General features: G+C 36.7%; 2 protein-coding genes and 1 long non-coding RNA gene across 4 annotated transcripts; 1 reads left to right on the top strand and 2 right to left on the bottom strand.

The window, feature by feature from the left end:
- Positions 1 to 89: 89 nt before the first annotated feature.
- On the bottom strand, positions 90 to 1,033 carry LOC140855327 (putative disease resistance protein RGA4). Its single transcript, XM_073251205.1, has one exon. The coding sequence runs from the start codon at positions 981 to 983 to the stop codon at positions 90 to 92; it is 894 nt and encodes a 297-aa protein (XP_073107306.1). The 5' UTR covers positions 984 to 1,033.
- A 141-nt stretch (positions 1,034 to 1,174) lies between these two features.
- On the top strand, positions 1,175 to 7,521 carry LOC140855724 (uncharacterized). Of its 2 annotated transcripts, none has more exons than XR_012138791.1 (3): positions 1,175 to 1,321; positions 2,308 to 2,420; positions 6,914 to 7,521. It is a non-coding gene; the product is annotated as an uncharacterized lncRNA (long non-coding RNA). The 2 variants fall into 2 exon arrangements; XR_012138790.1 differs by lacking the exon at positions 6,914 to 7,521 and adding an exon at positions 3,220 to 6,896.
- A 6,418-nt stretch (positions 7,522 to 13,939) lies between these two features.
- LOC105051568 (CDP-diacylglycerol--glycerol-3-phosphate 3-phosphatidyltransferase 1, chloroplastic) lies at positions 13,940 to 20,147 on the bottom strand. The gene is made up of 8 exons (XM_010932075.4): positions 19,563 to 20,147; positions 17,399 to 17,465; positions 17,219 to 17,293; positions 17,050 to 17,101; positions 16,328 to 16,413; positions 16,174 to 16,248; positions 16,001 to 16,095; positions 13,940 to 14,266 (listed from the first exon to the last, which is right to left on the bottom strand). Exons 1-8 carry the CDS (start codon positions 20,102 to 20,104, stop codon positions 14,146 to 14,148), a joined length of 1,113 nt encoding a protein of 370 aa, XP_010930377.1. The 5' UTR covers positions 20,105 to 20,147; the 3' UTR covers positions 13,940 to 14,145.
- Between the last annotated feature and the right edge of the window lie 2,095 nt (positions 20,148 to 22,242).

Raw genomic sequence — 22,242 nt, forward strand, 5'->3', positions numbered from 1 at the left:
GGTTGTAATATTTATTTTGGCCTTGCATATTCTTTAGGACTTGCTCTAAGGAGTGTGCGGCCATCACGTATTCGACCCGAGTGTTGGGTTCAAGGCGTGACAAGAACCATGCTTCCTTTTGCTCCAGATGTCAAGACACCATGCAGTTCTTTCCACTTGCTGCCAGTCTCATCCCACACATCATCAAGGACAAACAAAAACCTCTTGTTCCCCGTAGCATATTTAAGTGTCCCTAGAATGCCATCCAAACTAAGATCGTCCCGAACTGGGGCATATACCGAACTAATATCATCCCAAATTTGGGCATGCACAAAGCCATCTACCAGCTCTTTAGAAATCCGCTTGACATCAAAATTGTCGGACACATACACCCACTTCCTCAGCTCAAAATGCTTTACCACTCTTTCATGATTATTGATAAGTTGAGCCAGAGTAGTCTTGCCAACACCCCCAATGCCTACTATAGGAAGAACACCAAGACTCGGGTAGCTACTAGTCCCAGCTCCACAAGTCATGCTAGATTCCGGTTCATCCGCTGAAGGCAACAGGACATCCAATATCAGGTCTCTCTCTCTGTCTCTCCCAAACACAATGTCCTGGATAACCGAGCTGGTCTCTCTGGTCACACTTCTCTGCTTTGAGTCGTAGTCCTTTAATTGTTCCTCTATGTAATTGATATTGGTATAAATCTTGTCAAGATTTCCCACAAGATTCTTCAAGTTTTCCAGCTCATTATCGGACATTATAAAATGCTTGAGAAGCTTAACAGCAGAGGATGCAAAGTCACTCACCTTTCTCTTGTGGCGCAGCTTATAATGAAGCTCTTTGAATTCAAGCTCATCCAGCACATCGTCAGCCTCAAAGGCAGCATCTTTGAGTTCCCTCAACCATGTGGCCAGAGCTTGGTCCCTGATCGGCCTCCCCTCCGCTGCCTGGATCACGGCACGGATACGAGGAAGTCTAGCCTTCACATCCTCCACCATGGTCTTATCAGCAGTGAACTGATCGTACCGGTCCTCCAAAAGCAGCAAAACCTTGTGTAATAATCCAGATTTAAAAATAAAAAATAAAAAATAACAGAGGAGGAGGAAGACTTCTAGCCGGAGTCTTCTTCCTTTCCGTGTCTGACGAAATCGGACTCGAGGAGTCCGGCTAGGGTAGGAAACCTCCTCTATAAAGACCCCCCTTTCCTCCCTTAGAATATTACAACAAAACTTCAAAGAAATTAAAGGGATTTGAAGGATTTTTGGCAAAAGAGAGCGCCGTGAGGGTTGATCGGAAGAGAAGGACAGCCAGAGCTGTTTTTGGCCGTCGGAACAAGGTACGTTCCTTCTTCCTCCCTTTCGGATTAATCTCTCCAGCCTTTGGGTGCTTGGAAGCCGGCGAGATGCCGGTTTGGGTTCAAACAAGGACACCCCTGTTTATGTTTTGTTTTTTTTTCTCCCCCGTGTGCCACCGGCAACAGCCACCGTTGGGGCTGTCACCGGGGCTGTGGATGCGTCGCCGTCGGCTGCTGTCGGAGGGTGGCCGGAGTCGGCCCTCCTTGGCCGCCTGAGGGTGAGAGGAGATGGAGGGGGACGATGCCCCTGTTTTGCCCCAAAAGAACCCACGGGAAAAGAAGGAGGAGGAAGAAGAAGAAGAAAAGAAAAGAAAAGAAAAGAAAAAGGAAAAAGAAAAAGAAAAGAAAAAAGAAAAAGAAAAAGAAAAAAAAAAGAAAAAGAGAAAGAGAAAAATAAAAAAATAAAATAAAAAGAAGAAGAAGAGAGAAAAATTTTCTCTCTCCTCTCACTACCTTCTCTCTCCAGTTTCTCTCTCTAGATTCTCTCTCTATTTTCTCTCTCTAGATTTTTTTCTCTTTTTGTGAATTTTATCTCTCTAGAATCTTTCTCTACTCTCTCTCTCTGATTACATCACAGACCGTAGGATAAATTTGAAATAAAAATAAGATAATTTGAGATTACTCCGAAATTTATGCAGTAGATTTGATTACAGCTCGATCCTATTCGAAATTTATAACATTTGATTCATATTGAGTCACACTGATAGGACCTCTGATGATCTCGACCATGATTACCTCATCTGAAGGATACGAAGATTTCTCTCTCCACTTTCTCTCTCTATTTTTTCTCTCTAGAATTTTCTCTCTCTTCATGAATTTTCTCTCTCTAGAAGTCTTATAGGTCAGTGGAAGATCCTGATACATAGATAAGTCCTAATTTTGGTTAATCCTAAGAGAGGTCCTCGATCTGTGTTATTAGGATCGATTATCGGTAATTTTCTCTGTATATGATTTTTATGTTTGATCAGAGTTATGAAGAGATGATTGTCTGCATATGATATCGAGTGGAATATTTTATTAGAGAAATTCATAAATCAAAGAAGAACATTGATTTCTGTGCTTGGATCAGTCACTGGTAAAGGTAAGAATTTCTGTACATGATCACTATTATATATATGCTATTTTACTGTTGGTCTTGCATTATTGATTTTGCATTGTCGGATTTGAAATCGATGAATTTATTATATCTGAGATACTGTTATTTGATTTTGAGCATGAGTATGTTATGTCAATATATATATGTATTAGAGATTGATGGCATGATTATATAGATATGACATATCTGAGTTGATCATAATACAAGTCGGAATTGATTTGATGAAATCAATACATAATGATTAAATGAAAAGAAAGAAATATATAGTATGGACTAGTCTTGTCATGTGGAACAGCCTCCCACTGGCTTACAGGTGGATCAGCCGGCCAGGAGCTCATGCCTGGGACAGCCTGCTAGGAGCTTATGCCTGGGACAGCCTCTCACGGGCTTCCGTACGTGGGACAGCCGGCCAGGAGCTCATCCTGGGACAATCTTGAAAGACTTTTTAAGTGGATTCGATCCGGATGATGACTGAGGTATAGACTTGGATAGTCCAGAGCCAGAAAGAAAATGTTAAAAATCATATGATTATGAAAAGAGAAATGAAAGATAAGACATGAAATAATTGTTGAACAAAAGTGGTTCACCTGTTAACATATGATGATACATTTATTTTAACAAGACAGAAAATTTATGGATGTTTGCATTATTCTGGACATTGAACATGAGATTTTATATTTTATTACTTATTCTTATTTTTAGATTATATTACTATATCAATGTAATATGGAAAGTCTTTCTGGGCTGTAAAACTCGCACTCTTTCATCTTTTTTTTCTTCTCAGATTTACAGGATGCTTATGATTGGCTATAGCTTGGATTTACGGATGAACAGAAGGATAAATAGAGTGTCATAGTATCTGATCAGAGAATTGAAAAAATTTAATTTATACCTATACAAGATTTTATAAATTATTATTGAAATTAATTGTTATGGATGTTAAGATTGTAATGATTTATTTTGATCTTGCATATTTTTTAGAACTTGCTTTAAAAAAAATATGATCATTACGTATCCGATTTAAATATTGGATTTGAAATGTAACATCTTGTCAATCAGTCTACTGAAGACGTAGGATACCATCAATTCTCCGACCATCATTCCGATCTTCTCCATATTGCGGGAAACTCCGGTTGCACAGTTGAAGACAGAGATCTTGCTCGGTCGGTCTTCCAACTAGCTTGCAACTTTACGCGGTACGATTGAATCTATGCACAGAGAAATTCTTGGATACCTACCCACAAGAGTCGTGGCCTTGTGGGTACGGTAAACAAGCAAGGCCGCATCTACGAGTGCATCAATTGAATAAAATATTGCGTGTGAGGTACCAAAATCTCGCGACTGGTGAAAAAGCATATTTTAGAGACAACTATGGTGCGAGCACTTAATTCTAAAGTCTGTCCAAGGTGTTGACCCAAGGGATTAGTTTCCCTCAGATAAACACTGTTACTTAGCGGGTGCGGGTTGTATCTTCGGCGCAAAAGAAGGATTGACCTCCTTTCCTAACCTTCACCATTGGATGACTTTTTGCATAGCTTCCGAACACAACGTCAGCCTTACAATCTTTAGCGTAGATAGAAGTAAGTAATAAATTATACTTTGGTAGTTGTGCAACACACGAAATATTGATTGGGACTGTAAAAAAAAATCAACCACGCGCGAAAGATAAAACCCGAATCCTTACAGGAAGGCTCACGTTAGGAGAATCAGTTGCCATCTAATTTCTTTTATCGTGTGGATCTAGTTTGATGTGATTTGAGAAATATGCCTGGGATCCCAAATATTATCATTTTTTTAATTTTTTATATTAATTATTAAAAATTATTAAAATATCATCATCAATTTTAGCCTAATGTTATTTATGTCTTACGTATTTTAAAAAATATCAAACTGATTCTTCTAATTATCAATATATTATAATACCGTCTAGCTATTCACTTATCAACAAATGATATAGAAATACCCTACATTCATATGGAAGAGGTCATCGATGAAAAAGAGATGCATGTGGAAAAAGCCATCATAGAAGAAGAGGATGGAATTGTGGAGGTTGACATGAGGAGAGAGGATAGCATCAAAGACCTCATAGATGGGATTAGAAGATAAAGAGAAGGAGGATGAAAAGAAGAAAGGGGAGGAGAGAAAAGAGATTGTCAGCAATTAATGAGTGGAGGTAGAAAGATGTGGAGGGGGAGGGCTCATGGGCGGCCTTAGAAGAAGTGGATGACAAGTAGGAGAAGAGGATAAAAAGGAAGAAGAGGAGGAAAAATGGATTGTCGGTGAGAAAGGACAGATGTAGAAGAGCTACTGTAGAGAGATGGGGCTCATAGGTGGACTTGAAAGAGGAAGATAATGAAGAGGAGAAGTAGATAAGGAGGAAAGAGAGAATGAGAGAAGGGCTGCTGCCAAAAAATAGATGGAGATGAAGAGAATTGCCATGGAGGGAGAGGACTTATAGGTGGCTTTAGAGAAGTGAATGACAAGAAAAAGAAAAGGGTGAGGAAGAAGGAGAGCAAGAAGAATGGATTGCTGCGAAAAAGGATAGAGATGGATGAGGCTATCATGGAGGTGGATGGCTCATGGGCAATTTTAAAGAGAAAAATAATCAGAAAAAATGGATGAGAATGAAGAGGAAGAGAGGGATGGGGGGTTGTTGATGAAAAATAGTTGAAATTGGAGGAAGCTACTATAGAGGAGGACTCATGCACTAGTTTGGAGGAGGATGAGGAGAAAGATGAGGAGAAGTAGATAAGAAGGGGAGAAGGGAGAAGAGGAGTCGTCGGTGAGGAATGGATGAAGATAGAGGGAGCTGTCATAGAGGAAAGAAATAGATGAGAACAAAAGAGAAGAGGGAAAAAGAGGGACGCCGACGATAGAGGAAGAGGAGATCAATCAGCGACGAGGAAGAAAAAAGAGATGGAGATAATGATCTTTTTATTATTTTATAAAATAATAATATTAAATGACAGTGATATGACCTCATTTCATCAACAAAGACTGATGGTTGGGTCATAGAACATATCAATAAGTAGAATGGTAAATTTGATATTTTTTAAAATATAAAAAATAAAAATTAAATTAAATTAAAATTGAAGAGATATTTTATAATTTTTTTTAAATAATATTATATAATTCTTTTACGGTTCCGAGTGGTTAAAGTTTTGGTTTTGGCTTCTCTCCGGTGTACCCCAACTTGCGTCTTCAAAGCAGAGGGAAAAGCGGGTCATGACATCGACTTGGACAACGACAGTCATGATGCATAATAAATTTCTTAAATAATGATCTGGCATAACATTGACATGGCAGCCCGGTCACCTCTGGTTTATCTTTCAGGCTAGAAACCTGAAACCAGCAAGCATGCTCTTGAGTTGACTTCCATGGCATGCTCGTCCATCAAGATGGGACGGGCTGGATTTGATCACAGAAAAAGGGGTTTCTTCTCTGGTTCGAGGAATCTTCCCCCTTTTCTTTTTTGATAAAAAAAGGCATTTAAGACTCAGCAACAGAATGCAGATTCTAGAGTAGGAAGAACTGCATGCAAAACTTTTCCCTTGGAAAAAAAAAAAAAAAGAATTGAGTGCAGATGGTTGGTCTCAACATGATAAAAGAATATAAACCGTCGAAATATAATTATTAATGCTTATTCCAGCAGCCCATCTTAACTTGTTGGGATGGTTAATTGCAAATAAAACACAACCACCAGGTCCCATGCCATCACTATGTGTTAGTCATTTGCAAACGGACCGACACTTGATTTGTAACTGAGGAAGCAAAGAGTTGTACCTTGTAGGATTAAAGCACACGCAAGTTGGATCCTGCATTAACCTGCATTAGTCTATGCTTATTCAAAATGTTTTTGTTGGTTATATATTTATGCAGATGATTTTATGAAGGGTTCATAATGAACATGCCGCGTTTATAGTCCTTTCTCTGAGTCAGGATGTATGACGTAATGCTGAACCTCTAGTTGCAGGATTCCACATGCAACAGCAATACAGATCCATGGGCGTACTAGAGAAACAAAAAGCTCAAGAAAATTATTAGACAAAGCATATCCATTATACACCAAGAGCACTTTCTTTTCATCATCAATGCCATGTGTGTTCTCATCCATGGAAGGAACATGTCAAAAATATCAAAGACAATGATGGTGTCTTACTGTCTTATCTAATTAGTTCTTTGCTGATAGTTGCCCTCTAGTTATTATTCTAATCTAACATGATAAGCTTATAGTTGATTAGCTTTATATGATATTGCCAACTGTTACACAATCTATGTTGATGAGAGTAACAGGTATGCCATATGTACCTTCAGATCCTGCAGAACACTATATTTCTTCACACAGATGAATGTTTCTATTTGTGTGTATGGCAATTTTGTTGGTCTACTCTTCTAGCATTTCCATTATTCATATACTTTATCTCTGTATTACAATCATCTGTAACTGTTTTTTTGTTTTGCATGTGTTTTTTTTGTAGCAAACTGTTTTGCACGTGTTTAAAATAGTAACACATCAGATCATGCATCACAGCAGCGTGGGTTCTCTGGTACATATCCGCGATGCACCACATGGTTTGATGTATTATGCACACCATTCATCGTATGATGGATGGTTGCATGTGATCGTATACGGTGTGCATCGTCCAATCCAAATTCGGTCGTGGCCATCAATCATACAATGAACGGTGCCTTGGCCTCGTAAGAGGTGCCCTGGCCGATCTGACCTGTAAGCATCGTAGTTTCGAACACAAATTTGTGCTCCATAAACCCGTCATACTGGGAGAAAGCGTTAGATTATACCTACGCTGGCACAAATCATCTTGGATCCGTACAGTTATGTGGTAAGATCCTTCTTGAGCAACGTGTACACCATTTTTTTTTTTTTTTTGTAACAATACACCATATTTTGTTTCAGTAATATTCTTCACTCTTGTTTACGAAATATAATGAAAAAGTAGGAGTTTCATAATAACAATTTAGCAAAAAAACCTTTGTAATGATATCGTACTCTGTATTGCTGAAACGTCATCAATTGGATGTCAAAGTGTAAATACATGGTCTAAAGATACAGATTTGTAGTACATTTCGACGACAAGCTCTCTGAATTGAAATTCAATTACCATTCCCAAGAACAAAAATATCAGAATGTGTAATTTCTGTATCTCATGTCAATAAACAAGGCAAGACTGTCAGTTTTTTCAGAGCTATTTCGTGTATGAGAAAGGAGAATAGGTAAATATGTATCTCGTATGAAGGTAGAAAAATCAACCGCTCCACTCGGAGAAGAATGACATCTTACACTAAAATTACAACATAAAAAATATGTAAAAAAAAATTCTTGAATGTGCTGACAAAAATATGTTTAAATGTAAAAAATATAAAAAACTAGAGGTAAATCCTTAGTTCTATTTTTAAATTAAAAGTAGATCCCCACTTGAGTTTTATATTGTAATGCTCTATCCAAAAAACCCCTCAAGCCCTCCCAAAAGCGGCCCACTAAGCTCAAAAAAAAAAAAAAGAGAGAGAAAATGGGAAGAAGACTCCCGATAGGAGTTCTTCTCCGATGAATTTCGAATGGGATGGGAATCCTAGAACCACAGGAAGTCCTAAAGCTCTCTATAAATAGGTCCTCCCCCTCCCTAAGAACCTCTATCGGCCTTCCTCCCTCTCCTTCTCCTTGATTTCGGCCATTAAAGTTGTGGCCTCCCCATAATCGTGCTCGCCAAAAATTGGAGCCGACGACGCTGCTGAAGCTTGAGGTAATCTCTTCTCCTTCTTCCTCTACCTCTTTCCCTTCTTTCCGTGGCTCGCACATCCTTGCAGGCCATCGGTGTTGTCGGAAAACTCATGAAAAGGGGGTGGCCCTGCTACGCTCTGTTTGGCCGAACCCTTGTCCTCTCCTTTTCGACCACCGGCGCCACCGTTTGTGGCGTTTCACTTTTAGGATAGGACCCCCATCTCCCTATCTTCTTTCCTCCGGAGGTCTTGACTGCCGGCGACAAGCCAACGACCAAAAAACTTGAGGAAAAGGGGCGGGTCCCTTGTTTTTCGTTGTTTTCGGATCTCTACCGATCGAACTTCATCACCAGCCGTCCTTGGCTCCATCGCCACCTTCACCTGTCGTCGGACCTCCAATCATGCTGCTGCCCTTCGTCGAAGCCCGAGCCATCGAGCCCCCCTCCCCTCGATCCGTCCTCTATTCAGCCAGGAAGGGAAAGAAGAAAAGAAAAGAAAAGAAAAAAGAAGAAGAAAAAAAAAGAAAAAAAAAAAAAAAAGAAAAGAAAGAAAGAAAAGAAAAAAAAAAGAAGAAGAGAGAGGATTTTCTCTCTCCTCTCTTTCTCACTCTTCTCTCTCCACTTTCTCTCTCTATTTTTCTCTCTAGAATTTTCTCTCTCCTTTTTTCTCTCTCTAAAAAGACTTATGGATCTCTTATTAGGCCATCTTTTCTCCTTTTAAGGATCTATGACTCCGAATCGATTCAGTGCCCGAGTGATCTATTGGATTGGTTACCCAATCAATCACTTTCTGTTATTATTTAATTTTATTGAATTTATGAAACGAATATTTATCCTGATTTAATATTTTAAATAGGATTATCTGATTTATCTAAAGAAGACTAAAGATCCTGGATGATCGAGGTAAATAGATCTTACGCTCCTTATTTATTTTTAAATAATCACATTTTTTATATAAAAAATTGTTATGAATGAAATCATATTTTTCATAAATTAAAGATCAACATATGCGATATGAAAAAATATATTTTATTATGAGCATTGATTTCATAAATATATCTTATGAAAATAGCATGATTATGAAGCATAAATTTTATTATTTTCTATCTATATATATATGTTTTAAGAAAAAGATATAAAAATTGCAAAGGCTCTCAGATAGCTATGAACGAATTCTTTCAGGAAGATCGACATTCGAAGCTAGCATTCATAAGAATACAGACTTTATCAGCGGGTATAAAGTTGGCATACGAAATATGAACTTATCGATTAAGAACACTGATCCTGTCATGGATATAAAGTGACCATAGCACGAATATCTTTGAGCAAGATTTAGAAACATGACATGGACACATGACAAAAATAATTTATAAAATATATTTATGAAATATTCATGATTTATACATGCATGATTGATTTATAATTTAATTTATTATATATTCTATGAAATATTTTATTTTATATTATCTGTTATTTTTTAAATAATGCATTATCATGAAAAACTTATGCTTGATCCAGTAAGAAAGCGCAAGTTCTACTTATTGGGCTAGTATAGCTCATATTATTTTTATTTTTTTTGTACAGAAAAATAAGGCTAGCACCGACAAAAAAAATTCAGGCTTGGAGATTTGCGAAGCAAGCTTGAAAATTTTATAGCTGAAGTTTAGTTATTTGATGATCACGAACTTATAGTAAATAATTATGAATTTTAAGATATGGATTTATATTTGATTTTGGATTTAAAAGCTCTGAACCAGTTTTGGTTTAATTAAGAATTTGAATTAAATCTTTTATTTACTAAATTTTAGCTGATTATAATTGATTGACTTCGTGTTATCGAGGGCTGTATCCCTTGATAGCATGGCCGTGTTATGTCTCGAATTTGGGACGTGATATTTAATGGTATCAGAGCTATAAGTTTGATCAAGGATAAACTTAAAGTCTAGTAATGGATAGATAGATCTCATTTAGCTAGATCATATTTAATGAAACAAAAATAGATAAATTTTTCTCAAAATTCTTGTTGCTCATTTAAGGAAGTTAGGATTGATAGAATTTAATTTAAGAGTATAGAAAAGATAATATGAAGATTAAGATCCATATTGATAAAAGAGTGAGGATATACCAAGTTTCGAGAACGAAACTTTTTTTAAGGGGAGTAGAATATAATGCCCTATCCAAAAAGCCCCTCAAGCCCACCCGAAAGCGGCCCACTAAGCCCCAAAAAAAAAAAGAAGAAAACGTAAAGAAGACTCCCGATAGGAGTTTTCTTCTTCGGTGAATCTCGAATGGGATGGGAGTCCTAGAACCACCGAAAGTCCTAGATCTCTCTATAAATAGGTCCTCCCCCTCCCTAAGAACCTCCATCAGCCTTCCTCCCTATCCTTCTCCTCAATTTCGACCGTTAAAGTTGTGGCCTCTCCATAATCGTGCTCGCCAAAAGTTGGAGCCGACGACGTTGCTGGAGCTTAAGGTAAGCCTTCTCCTTCTTCCTCTCCCTCTTCTCCTTCTTCCCGTGGCTCGCACATCCTCGTCGGCTGTCGATGTCGTCGGAAAACTCATGAAAAGGGGGCGGCCCTGCTATGCTTTGTTTGGCCGAACCCTTGTCCTCTCCTTTCCGGCCATTGATGCCATCATTTGCGGCGTCTCACCTTTAGGATAGGACCCCCATCTCCCTATCTTCCTTCCTCCAGAGGTCTTGACCATCGGCGACCGACCAATGATCAAAAAACTTGAGAAAAAAGGGTGGGTCCTCTATTTTTCGTTGTTCTCGGATCTCTACCGATCGAACCTCATCGTCGGCCATCTTTGACTCCACCACCACCTTCATCTATTACCAGACCTCCAATTGTGCTGCTGCCCTTCGTCGGAGCCCGAGCCATTGAGCCCCCTCCCCTCGGTCCATGCTCTATTCGGTCAGGAAGGGAAAGAAGAAAAGAAAAGAAAAGAAAGAAGAAGAAGAAGAAAAGAAAAGCAAAAAGAAGAAGAAGAAAGAAAAAAAAAAAAAAAGAGAAGAAGAGAGAGGATTTTCTCTCTCCTCTCTCCCCTCTTTCTCCCTCTTTTCCTCTCCTCTCTCCACTTTCTCTCTCTATTTTCTCTCTCTAAAATTTTTTCTCTCCTCTTTTCTCTCTAAGAAGACCTATGGATCTCCTATTAAGCCATCTTTTTTTTTTAGGGATCTATGACCTCGAATCGATTTAGTGCCCGAGTGGTCTATGGGACTGATCACCCAATCAATCATTTTTTGTTATTATGTAATTTTATTGAATTTATAAAATAAATATTTATCCTGATTTAATATTTTAAATAAGATCATCTGATTTATCTAAGAAAGACTAAAGATCTAAGGCGATCGAGATAAGTAGATCTTACGCTCTTTATTTATTTTTAAATAATCATATTTTTTATGCAAAGAATTGTTATTGATGAAATCATATTTTTTATAAATTAAGGATCAGTATATGCTATATGAAAAATATTTTTTTATTATGAGCATTGATTTCATAAATATGTCTTATGAAAATAGCATGATTATGAAGCATGAATTTTATTGTTTTCCATCTATATATATATATATATATTTTAAAAAAAATATATAAAAATTTTAAAGGCTTTCAGATAGCTATGAACGAATCCCTTCGGAAAGATCGATATCCGGAGCTAGTATCCATAAGAACATAGGTCCTATCAGCAGGTATAAAGTTGGCATACGAAATATGAACTTGTCGATTAAAAACACTGACCCTATCATGGGTATAAAATGACCATAGTACGAATATCTGTGAGCAAGATTTAAAAATATGACATGGACATATGACAAGAATGATTTATAAAATATGTTTATGAAATATTTATGATTTATGCATGCATGATTGGTTTATGACTTATTTTATTATATATTCTATGAAATATTTTATTTTATATTATCTATTATTTTCTAAATAATGTATTATCATGAAAAACTTATGTTTGATCCGGTAAGGAAGCGCAAGTTCTACTTATTGGGCTAGTGTAGCTCATATTCTTTTTATTTTTCTTGTACAGAGAAATAAGGCTAGGGCCGGCAAAGAAAATTCAGGCTTAGAGATATGGATTTATATTTGATTTTGAATTTAGAACCTCTGAATCAATTTTGATTTAATTAAGAATTTGAATTAAATCTTTTATTTGTTGAATTTTAGCTGATTATGATTGATTGGTTTCGTGTTATCGAGGACTGCATTCCTTGATAGTATGGCCGTATTATATCCTGGATTTGGGGTGTGATATATATAAAAGTAGCTCTCCATTCCAAATATCAATTAAAGAACTCTCCATTTTTTGTTGAAATGACTTTTATATCCTTATATCCTTATACCCTTAAATAATAAGATAGTATTCCCTTACAATAAAATAGTACTATTCTATAATAAGACAGTACTATTTTATAATACCATTATATTACAATAAAATAGTACTATTTTATAATAAGATAGTACTATTTTATAATATCCTTATATTACAATAAGATAATATTATTTTATAATAAGGCAATACTATTTTAACCAATCTAGGTCTTCTTCCATTAATATGTGACTCCATAAGTTCAATTCTGTCTGGTAATGAGACATACCATGATCTCTATCATAAGAATCACTAAAACTCCTTTCAGTGGGTCAGAACAGTTTCATTCTAACTCGACAGGGATCATTGATCTAAAATGATCCTATTGAGCTCTCACAATCCACCAGTGACATCTAGCAATATGCAATGACAATCTAGCAGAATCAAAATAGAAACTCTAGACATAGTTAATGTATGATACAGTCCCTTTATTGTGAATCTCGCCTAGATGGTAGGTTATAGATAAATCATCAAACCTCATTATCAGTTATATGATAGATCCGATCAACTCAAATCCAATAGTGATTCCAAAAAAAAAAAAAATTATTAATCATACTACAATGGTTATAGACTTATGGACTCAACTTCTCAAATCTTATAGGACTACTACTCTTTATCAAGATTAATAAATTCTTTCTAGATACACATCTTACTCACATAACTCAATCAATTGAAGCTAATATGTACAACAAAAACTCATAATTGAATCAATACTTATGTATAGTCAAATTTTTTGTAATAAGACAGTATTATTTTATAATATTTTTATATTACAATAAGATAATTTTTTTTACATCAAAATAATACTATATTAGAATAAGATAATATTATTTTATAATATCATATTATTATTTTAATATTACTTTATAATTACAGAGACAATTCGATCATTTTATGCTATTTAAAAAATTATTTTTAAATTATATTTTTAATAAATAATATTTTTTATTTAAAATTTAAATGAGAAATTACTTTCCAGTTTAAACTCAAACAAAAAATTTTTATTAATTTACTGCATTTCAATTTAAAGGGCTGGTTATACAAATCCCACAAAATATGATTCTTTTGGTTGGGGAAGTACATAGAAATTTGAGCCTCCCTCCCATTATTAAGCAAATACTCCGGTTTGATCTCTGCCTCTTGAGTTCAACTCTGATTTAATCTATTATTTTCTCAATGCTAGAGGTCTACCGTCCAAAGGAAGCAACCTTGCAGATACGAGATGCTCCCTACTTGATAAAATTCTGAGACAAGTAACCATAAAAGCCTTAAGCAAAATATATTAACTATTTTATTTCACAGAAAACATGACAAACTTATTTATCAAAATTGCAATTTTCCCTGGTTTCGATTACCACTTTGTGGTGATGAACTCGAACTTCAAAATTTCACAAATCAAATAAGGTAAAAAAGAGATTTCCTCAAGCAACATGTACAGGCCTTGTTTTGAGACATAGCTGGCCAGTGTTGACACAGTTAAAGAACAACAGTTCCGAATATCAGAACCTTTAGATGCAACGGGCTTGGAACAATAAACATGACCCGCACTTCCAACAGTCTAATTAAATTGTTGAGAAAAGGATCTTGTGGAATCATAAAGACTTGCTGCTTGAGCTGTTGCACCATTTCCCTGTGGCGGAAGCTGATCTCTTACAAAGATGTTGTGCTCCATAAGCTATCGAAGATGCTACTGTTGTTGAAGCTACCAAATAACTGCAAACAGAAATAATTTGGATCAGAATTTTGTGTTGTAGATAGCTGTGTCTTTCCCTGTTAAATAAGACCAGTAACATACCAAGTGAGGACAGTCATCCATCTATCATGGGTGCAGGTAAATCAATTCCTTAAGTAGAATTGAATGATACTAGCTGGTGTCAGCTGGAGTTACAATGCATGAATACTTTGAGCCATGCATATCAATATCAGAATATGTTCACCTAAGTTTTCAAATCCATCCAAGCCTTCTCCAATTAAATATGGGGTTGGCTATAGAGCACAATTCAAAATTGAGTAGGTTCCATAGGAAGATTAAGCAGATTTTATAATAGAGAGGAGCTTCCCATCAAACCTATTGGACCAGACGTCGGGTAGGCATGTATACATCATAGGTCCCAATTCAAGATCAAGGGATGAAGGAGCAACCATCCAAAATTTCCTTCAACATGAAAATGGAGGGGAAGATGATAGCTCTGAATATGGGGTTGTCTTCATCTCTGGAGCACCACTGAGCACCAATAAGCAAACTAATATGGAATTTACAAGTACAAAATTATCCACTGCTACCTTATTGTTTCTTTTTGGTGCATCTTGCTTCCTGGATAATCAGAACCATTTAAACAGCATACATGTGTAATAGGCTGAGCAAGAACAGTTCGTGCATGTTTCAGCATGTTCAACATGGTTCAACGCAGTTCAACTGCAGTTTGGCATAGTTTTACATGAAGTATGGCCAATAATCTAACCTTGTATCTATGCTCCTGAAGAAGTTCACCACATCAGAACTTAAAAAACAATAAGAAGAAAACCATTTATGCAGCATGCTGTCCTTGATCATTTATATTTTCCACTATTCATCTTCTCCGATTTCAGACCATTTTTTTTTTCCTGCAATTGTTTCAATTTGAAATCAACTAACGAACGTGGACAACCTCAGATTCCTAACAAAATTTGCCCCCAAACAAAAACCGAGCAATCCTCAATCCTTCCATTCATGAACCTTCCATAAGCTATATCAGCATATTAACAGGACTCACCAGCATATTCATCAATAGCATATACACATACAACTAGTCCACCGACCAAAATCCTGACCCTCCATGGTCCTATTGTAAACCTTCATAGGCTATATCAGCAAATTAATTGATAATATACAATTTCTTGTTAGACTCACCCGGCATATCAGTCAATTGTATGTGTATATAAATTTATACTCAGCATGACAAAATTAGACACAAACACTAAATCATACATCTTTAACCCAAATTCCTAAGTCTTAGATACATCTATATAGACCCCTGAAGAAAAATATAAAGATAGATTCAGCACCACCAACTTGATCATAGTGTACTAGATTGGGGCACTTAAAGCCATGTAGGCTGCTTATAATGGTGACAAAAGTTCCGGCTTAACCAAACATTTGCCTGTAGTTGTAATACAGAACTACAGGTAAGTTTTCTGGAGTTTATATTTGGAGCAGAGTTAAAGTTTTATTGAAGCAATATAAAGGCCATTACTCATTTCTAGTCCTGGCAATCCAGGGTCCTGGGAGGGGCGGACTGGGGAAAGACTTAACCATTGGCATATCCTTTCTTGCAGAAAAGTGGCTACCCCGGGACTTGAAGCCTTGCTGTTGCACTTGTCAACCAAAGCGGTTTTACCATTTCACCAAGAAATGGCCCTTTATTGAAGCAATATTAGAATTAAAATATAAATAAAATTGTGAATTACCTCAAGTATGTTATGTACAGATGGGTTTCTTCACTACCCAATTCTGGTTGAAGAAGAGCAGTGGCTACTAAGAGCAATTGGAAGACAGTATTCACCTGCACAGTCATCTCCTCTCAGAAAAGAAAAGTAAATACCATTTTCTATGTGACAGAAGTTGGAGCAGAAAAGCATACCTTGCTTATAACGAGGGGCTCCACCTTCTCTCGATGAGTTGCATCAACATTAATGAAATCGGACCAACTCCTCCACTACATTACAAGAGGAAAGATGGGCACTATGTTATTATACTAAAGCAGGCCAATTGATCTCTGAATGTGTGAACCTCACCTCCCACCCCAAGCTAGAAGCTCTCTTGTAAATTGCACCACTGACAAGGCCAACGTCTCTTAACACCACTAGGCCAACAAGCCCAGCTTCAAAAACCAGAATCCAAATCAGAATTTTCCCCTATTATTTGTTCAAAGTAATTCTCAGACATTAGCACACGATGGATAAAACCAAGTTCCTCAATCTAAAGTCCTCTCTGAAAATAAAACATTTTTGTACTTTATCACCTCCTTGTTAGGACCCGATGCTAATTTTTCTTGAGATACAAGACAGTTAAAACATAAAATCAGAGAGAATGCTTAAGTAGAAATTCACTAAGATGGAAAATAAACACTGCCAGCCAAGAGGAAAATTTGCATGTGCTGCTTTAAGCAAACCTTTCATCCAGAACAAACCACTCAAGTGTACAGGTGAAATCAAATCAAACACCAGAGTCAAAACTTTCATCGATTAGAAGAAGAGTGAAAACACAAGCAAACAACTCAGGGCTCCCTTTTGCTTTCTGCATATTAGTGATAATAAAAAATAAAAAAATAAAAAAACAGTGCTAGCATCAAATTTCAAAAAATCACATTAGATCAGTTTGCATAGTTGCTCTAGCCCATTAGTAAAGGGCATATTCATATTGAAATAAATTCGATAAGACAAGAAAAGATCAAAATGTGCACTCAACTATGATAGATTAATTGAATCTCAGAAACAAGTTTGTTCAAAGTACTTACGATGTAAAAGGTTCTTATCTACCATAGCTAGCGCGACACATCCAATTAAAACCTGTATTGACAAGATGTCAAATATTTGAACATCAAATGATCACATGATTTATGCTGCAACACTAGCAACTGAAGGTGTAGAATTCAATAAACCGCTAGTTTAATCAACCAATTTGACCTTATCAGCAAGGGGATCAAGATATGATCCAATCACAGAATTAATACCCATCTTTCTTGCAAGGAACCCATCCAACTATAACAATAAGAAAACAAAAACACAAAAAGCAATATGTGAGAATCAGGAAGAGGATTTTTGATAAGTTTGCTGGCATTGTCTTAAAAAAGGAGCATTGCTTACCCAATCAGTTGCTCCAGAGATGACCAAACCACCGAAAGCAGGAAGATACCACTCATTCATAATCATCCTACACCATGTGCATCGGTCATTAGAAATCCAATTGGGCATCAAAACAGATATAAAAATTCTTTCTTTTTAATTTTTCTAAGATGTGGTGTGTAGGGTTTTACCTCTACGGGGATCTGAACATAAGACATTATTGTGACACCAAGTATTACAAGTTCATGATAGATGTAGAATTAAGTTCCTATTAAATAAAAGATCTTACAACAGAAAGAAATGATGATTCTGAAAAAAAAAAAAGCACTTCTGTATTTTCAATGCGATATATTTTTTCTTTTCTTAGGAAATGACTACTCTGTTGAGGCTGTTTTTAATTAAATCTGCAAAGCTCAACAGAAACATTCCTATATGGGTGTCACATATGATGCATGTCAGTATTTTGGATTCAAAAGTTGTTACTTGCAACAGCATAAGCTCTCTCTCTCTCTCTCTCTCTCACACACACACACACACACATGCACCAAAGAAGAAAAAGAAGAACAAGAAGAAGAAGAAGCAGCCTCCAAACTTCAATTATTAGAAACAGTAGAAGAATATAAAAATCAACTATATAGCAACCATGACAACCAACAAATCATGATATCTAGGAAGCTTTCTACTTTGTGGTTCATGACTATCAAGGGCCAAGTCCTCAGCAGCATAAGATAATATCACAAGAACATATTTCTTATCAGACCTTCTGCAAGCAGCTGTCAACATGACATCAACTCTCTTGAAAACCTTCTGAAGAAGGAAGTGGCATTGACAGTATTTAGATAGAAAAAATTTGTGTGGAAAATAAAGAAAAGTGGATGACTAGAAAAACTATCAAGTGGAAGATGAAAAAGGAATATGCATGCAGGGCCAGCATTTGGAATGAAAAGGTTTGAAACTGAAGCATAACTATCTCACTTATGTGCTCTACCAAAAAAATCTCACTTCTGTTGAGGATTACCTTCTGACTTAATTCATTTCCCGATCCAGCAGTTCAGTTGCGAAGGACATCTACCATAAATATAAAGAAAGCATAAGCTCAATATTCAGAGCATTGGGGAGGATCCCCCTTAAGTTTTTTCTACAGGGCAATCTAATGTCCTTGGCTTCGTCGCCATCCATCATGATCGTGATCACTCTCTTTGAGCCGCACAGAGGCTAGAGTAGTGGAATATTACAAAATGTGCAAGTAAGACAACATCGCAAGGGATGTGCATGTCACAGAGTGGTGGCTCAGTTATATGTTAGCTGTACGCTCCACCTAAAGTTAAAGTCCATAAATGACAAAGATCGGGAAAGACATCCCTAGTGGAAGTTCCATATTTTGAATATTTAAAATCAATGGATTTCATGTTAGGCCTTTGACACAACTACTAGCATTATACATGTGCATATGTATTCACACATATTCATACATAAATACGTATGTGTATGTATGCATGTATGCATGTACGTATATTCAAATGTTGCATATATGTTAATTTTTCTAACATCATAAAAGCCAAATAGAATATCTCAATTAATTTAGCATGTTCAGATTTTGTTCTTTCAACTAATAAAGGAAGAAACTATATAAAATAGCTAAGAGTTAAAAAAGCCAACGGGTTGTGTTCACTATTCTACCATCTTTAACATATTGTACCATTTAGACCTGCTTTCTTAATAAATCAAGAAAGTTCATAGAAATGCTAAAAAGATTTTCTATAAATGAAAAGGTACCAAAATTTTTTACTCCAGTCCTAAACCAAGAAACCATTCTAAAATAAATCATCTACTTCGACAATACAAGACCAAACAACGCATGTTAATGCGGAAGCCCAAAGCAAAAGAGATCAAATTAAAAAAAGAGCACACGTACCACCCAATCAAAGGGCCAGATAACATCTTTAAGATATTGTACCATTTAGACCTGCTTTCTTAATAAATCAAGAAACTTCATAGAAACGCTAAAAGGATTTTTTTTTTTTCCTTTAAAGGCACCTAAAGTTTTTGCTCCAGTCCTAAATTAAGAGATCATTCTAAAATAAATAATCTACTTCTACAATACAAGACCAAACAACGACAATAACGCACGTTAACGCGGAAACCCTAGGCAAAAGAGATCAAATTAAAGAGAGAACACACGTACCAGCCAATCAAAGGGCCAGATGCCATCCTACTGAGGGAGATCAAATTCGGCAAATTTAGGAAGCTCTCACCAATCCCCACCCTCCCAATCTCTTCATCAACGTTCGGCGCTTGCCTCCACCCAATCACATCCACAAAACCTCTCCCAACCTCCCCTGCCGACCTGAATCCTAATCTGATCGGGAAGCTCCGAATTTTGAGCAAATCCTTTGGAAAGATCGATTCTTTTCCGCGCAAGTACAGAGGGGTAGCCGACTGCGAGAGCTTCCACGGCGGCGAGGAGAGGAAGAGCGGGCCGGAGAAGGGAACCCATTGGGAAAGCGGCGAGAATAAGGTTGGGTGCGAGGAGGTCAGGCGAAGGACGAAGGAGAAGGGGTTGGGGGCAACAGCGAGGGCGGGAGAGGTAGGAGAAGGAGAGAAGGCGGCGAGAGAGTGAGGAGAGGGCGTGGAGGAGGAAAAGGGAAGCTCGGAGCCGTGGAAGGAGAGGCGGGATCTAGGGTTAGGGTTTCGGATGAGGGACCTTAGGGTTTTGAAGATGGCCATTGCGGAACATGGCGGAGGAGAAGAGGGAGAAGCATCACAGGGGTTTTCATGCTTTTCAAGTTGCCGACTTGACATGCATTTTGGTACCAATTGCCGACTTTAGAGATGAGCATGTAGATGAAGTCGGCGAACCATACCCGGTGCATCTTGAATAATAAATATGTTGTGGAAATTTAAACACATCTTAAGTTAATTTTAAATTAAACCAGAAATGTCGGCTAAATTGTCAGTAAATAAGAAAACAAAATTTAGAATTTAAACTTTAAAATATTATTACAACTAATAAAATATTCAAAATTCGACGGCCAAGAACTTGTTCTGTCTTACTGGCGCATGGGTGTCCCTGAACATGTACGTTGGTAGAAACACATAATATTATCATTATTCAAAAATATCCATTAATTGTCCAACTTGTAATTATTGTACAGTGAAGAAAGTATGCTGAGACCATTGGAGAAACAAATAAGAATAAGCCATGTTGCGAACAAGAACTCAATTTGTTAAATGAGGCATTGTTCGTTCTGCTTTATGGACCTTATGATTTTACTCTTTAAAAGTGCTTCACATGAAAAAAAAAATTTTGTTTTTATAAATGTAAGTCTTTTTTGACTTGCAACCGATGTGGAATTATTAATACTCTCCACGTTATTAGAACCACAACAGAGCCTTTCAACCAAAAGAAACTTCGATGTGCTCTCCATATTATTAGAACCACAACAGAGCCTTCCAGTCAAAGAGGACTATAATGTGTACAGTTCGAGGAGCTCTACCGTCAGTCGAGACGGATCTCAGTCCTAAAAGACCTCTTCTTGGTGCACCATTATTATGGACAAGAGCTCGACCCGTCACGTTAGGTATTGTCCACTTTGACCCATGGGTCTCATGATTTTGCCTTTTAAAAAGTAAAGAGCATGAAAAAAAAAAAAATTTTCTTTATAAGCACGAATCCCTCTTGACTCATAATCAATGTGAAACTATTGATACCCTCCACGTTTTTAAAAATACAACGAGTCCTGATATTCAACCACTCAATAGTTTGTGAGTTTCAACTAAAAATGGTATGTGCTAATATGCATATAAGAATTTCAACTTATCATATGGCATTAATGGCTTGAAATCAGTATAAATATATAAAAGAAATTATATTCTATATGAAGTGCACCAAATGATCATACATGCTGCCAATTATAGCTATTTATTTTTATAGATCTCATCCATCTAGCGCTCACCCGATGCACTGTTATAAAAATAAGTGCAGTGATTGGCAGCATGCACAACCAAGTGGTGCATACTGTGTAGGATGTAATTTCTTAACACAGGAGATTGTTGAATGTTAAAGTGCCAAGTTAGCAATAGGTGAACCCGTAGAACTTTTCCATGTGCACTAACAATCACAGTAAAACGTTCTTCCATTTCCATAATTTATTCACTTGAATCTTGATTTTTTTTTTTTTTGACAGGAAAGTTGAATCTTGAAATTTCTAGTTCTTTTCAGCAGCTAGTAATACGATCCATGAATGACCTCATCTTCATTCCTCTCCTCCAATGACTCCGTTATCATTGAAGCCTGGACTTCTCTGCATTTAAAGCTGCGTTAAACGAACGGCGGATGAATATCTGAGGTCGTACGACATACGATGAAATACCGTCAAGAAATATTTCATCCCTCCAAAATCCCAAGTTCAAGCAAAATTTAATAAATAATTTAATAAATAAATAAATAAACAAAGTCGAAGTTTAACATCAAAAAAAAAAAAAAAAATCCAAATTTAACCCAGGTCCTCAGTCCAACCATCAAGCCAAACAAGCCCGTTCATTTCTGTCCATTGGAAAGAGGCAAAGAGTAAAAAACCAAATAAAAATAAACCACTTTTTTCTTCAAAATATCCCAGATTTCTAATGTAATTGTTGTCAAAAAAGAAAAATTCGTAATCCTCAATCTGTGTTCTTGTGGTTTCAGTTGGTAAGTGGATTAATTCACCCTTGGGTTGATCCACAGAAGCAGAATATTCATCGTGGGGATATAAAGCCGTGCAAAGAGGAGAGGAAAGAAGATGATGAACTGGGTCTGTTGTAATGAGTCGCCGGATGAGCATCAAAATCAAACAAAGAAGATGAAGACAAAGTGGTTATGGAGG

This window comes from Elaeis guineensis, chromosome 2 (assembly GCF_000442705.2).
Source record: "Elaeis guineensis isolate ETL-2024a chromosome 2, EG11, whole genome shotgun sequence".
NCBI classification, from domain to species: Eukaryota; Viridiplantae; Streptophyta; class Magnoliopsida; order Arecales; family Arecaceae; genus Elaeis; species Elaeis guineensis.

Bases quoted from the DNA above. Each gene is read 5' to 3' on its own strand.
- LOC140855327 (XM_073251205.1), bottom strand. From the start codon at position 983: ATGGTGGAGGATGTGAAGGCTAGACTTCCTCGTATCCGTGCCGTGATC.
- LOC105051568 (XM_010932075.4), bottom strand. From the start codon at position 20,104: ATGGCCATCTTCAAAACCCTAAGGTCCCTCATCCGAAACCCTAACCCT. The intron at 17,294-17,398 runs GTAAGCAATGCT...TTATTGTTATAG, and splicing joins TCTCTGGAGCAACTGATTGG to TTGGATGGGTTCCTTGCAAG. The intron at 16,249-16,327 runs GTGAGGTTCACA...CTTGTAATGTAG, and splicing joins CTTCTAGCTTGGGGTGGGAG to TGGAGGAGTTGGTCCGATTT.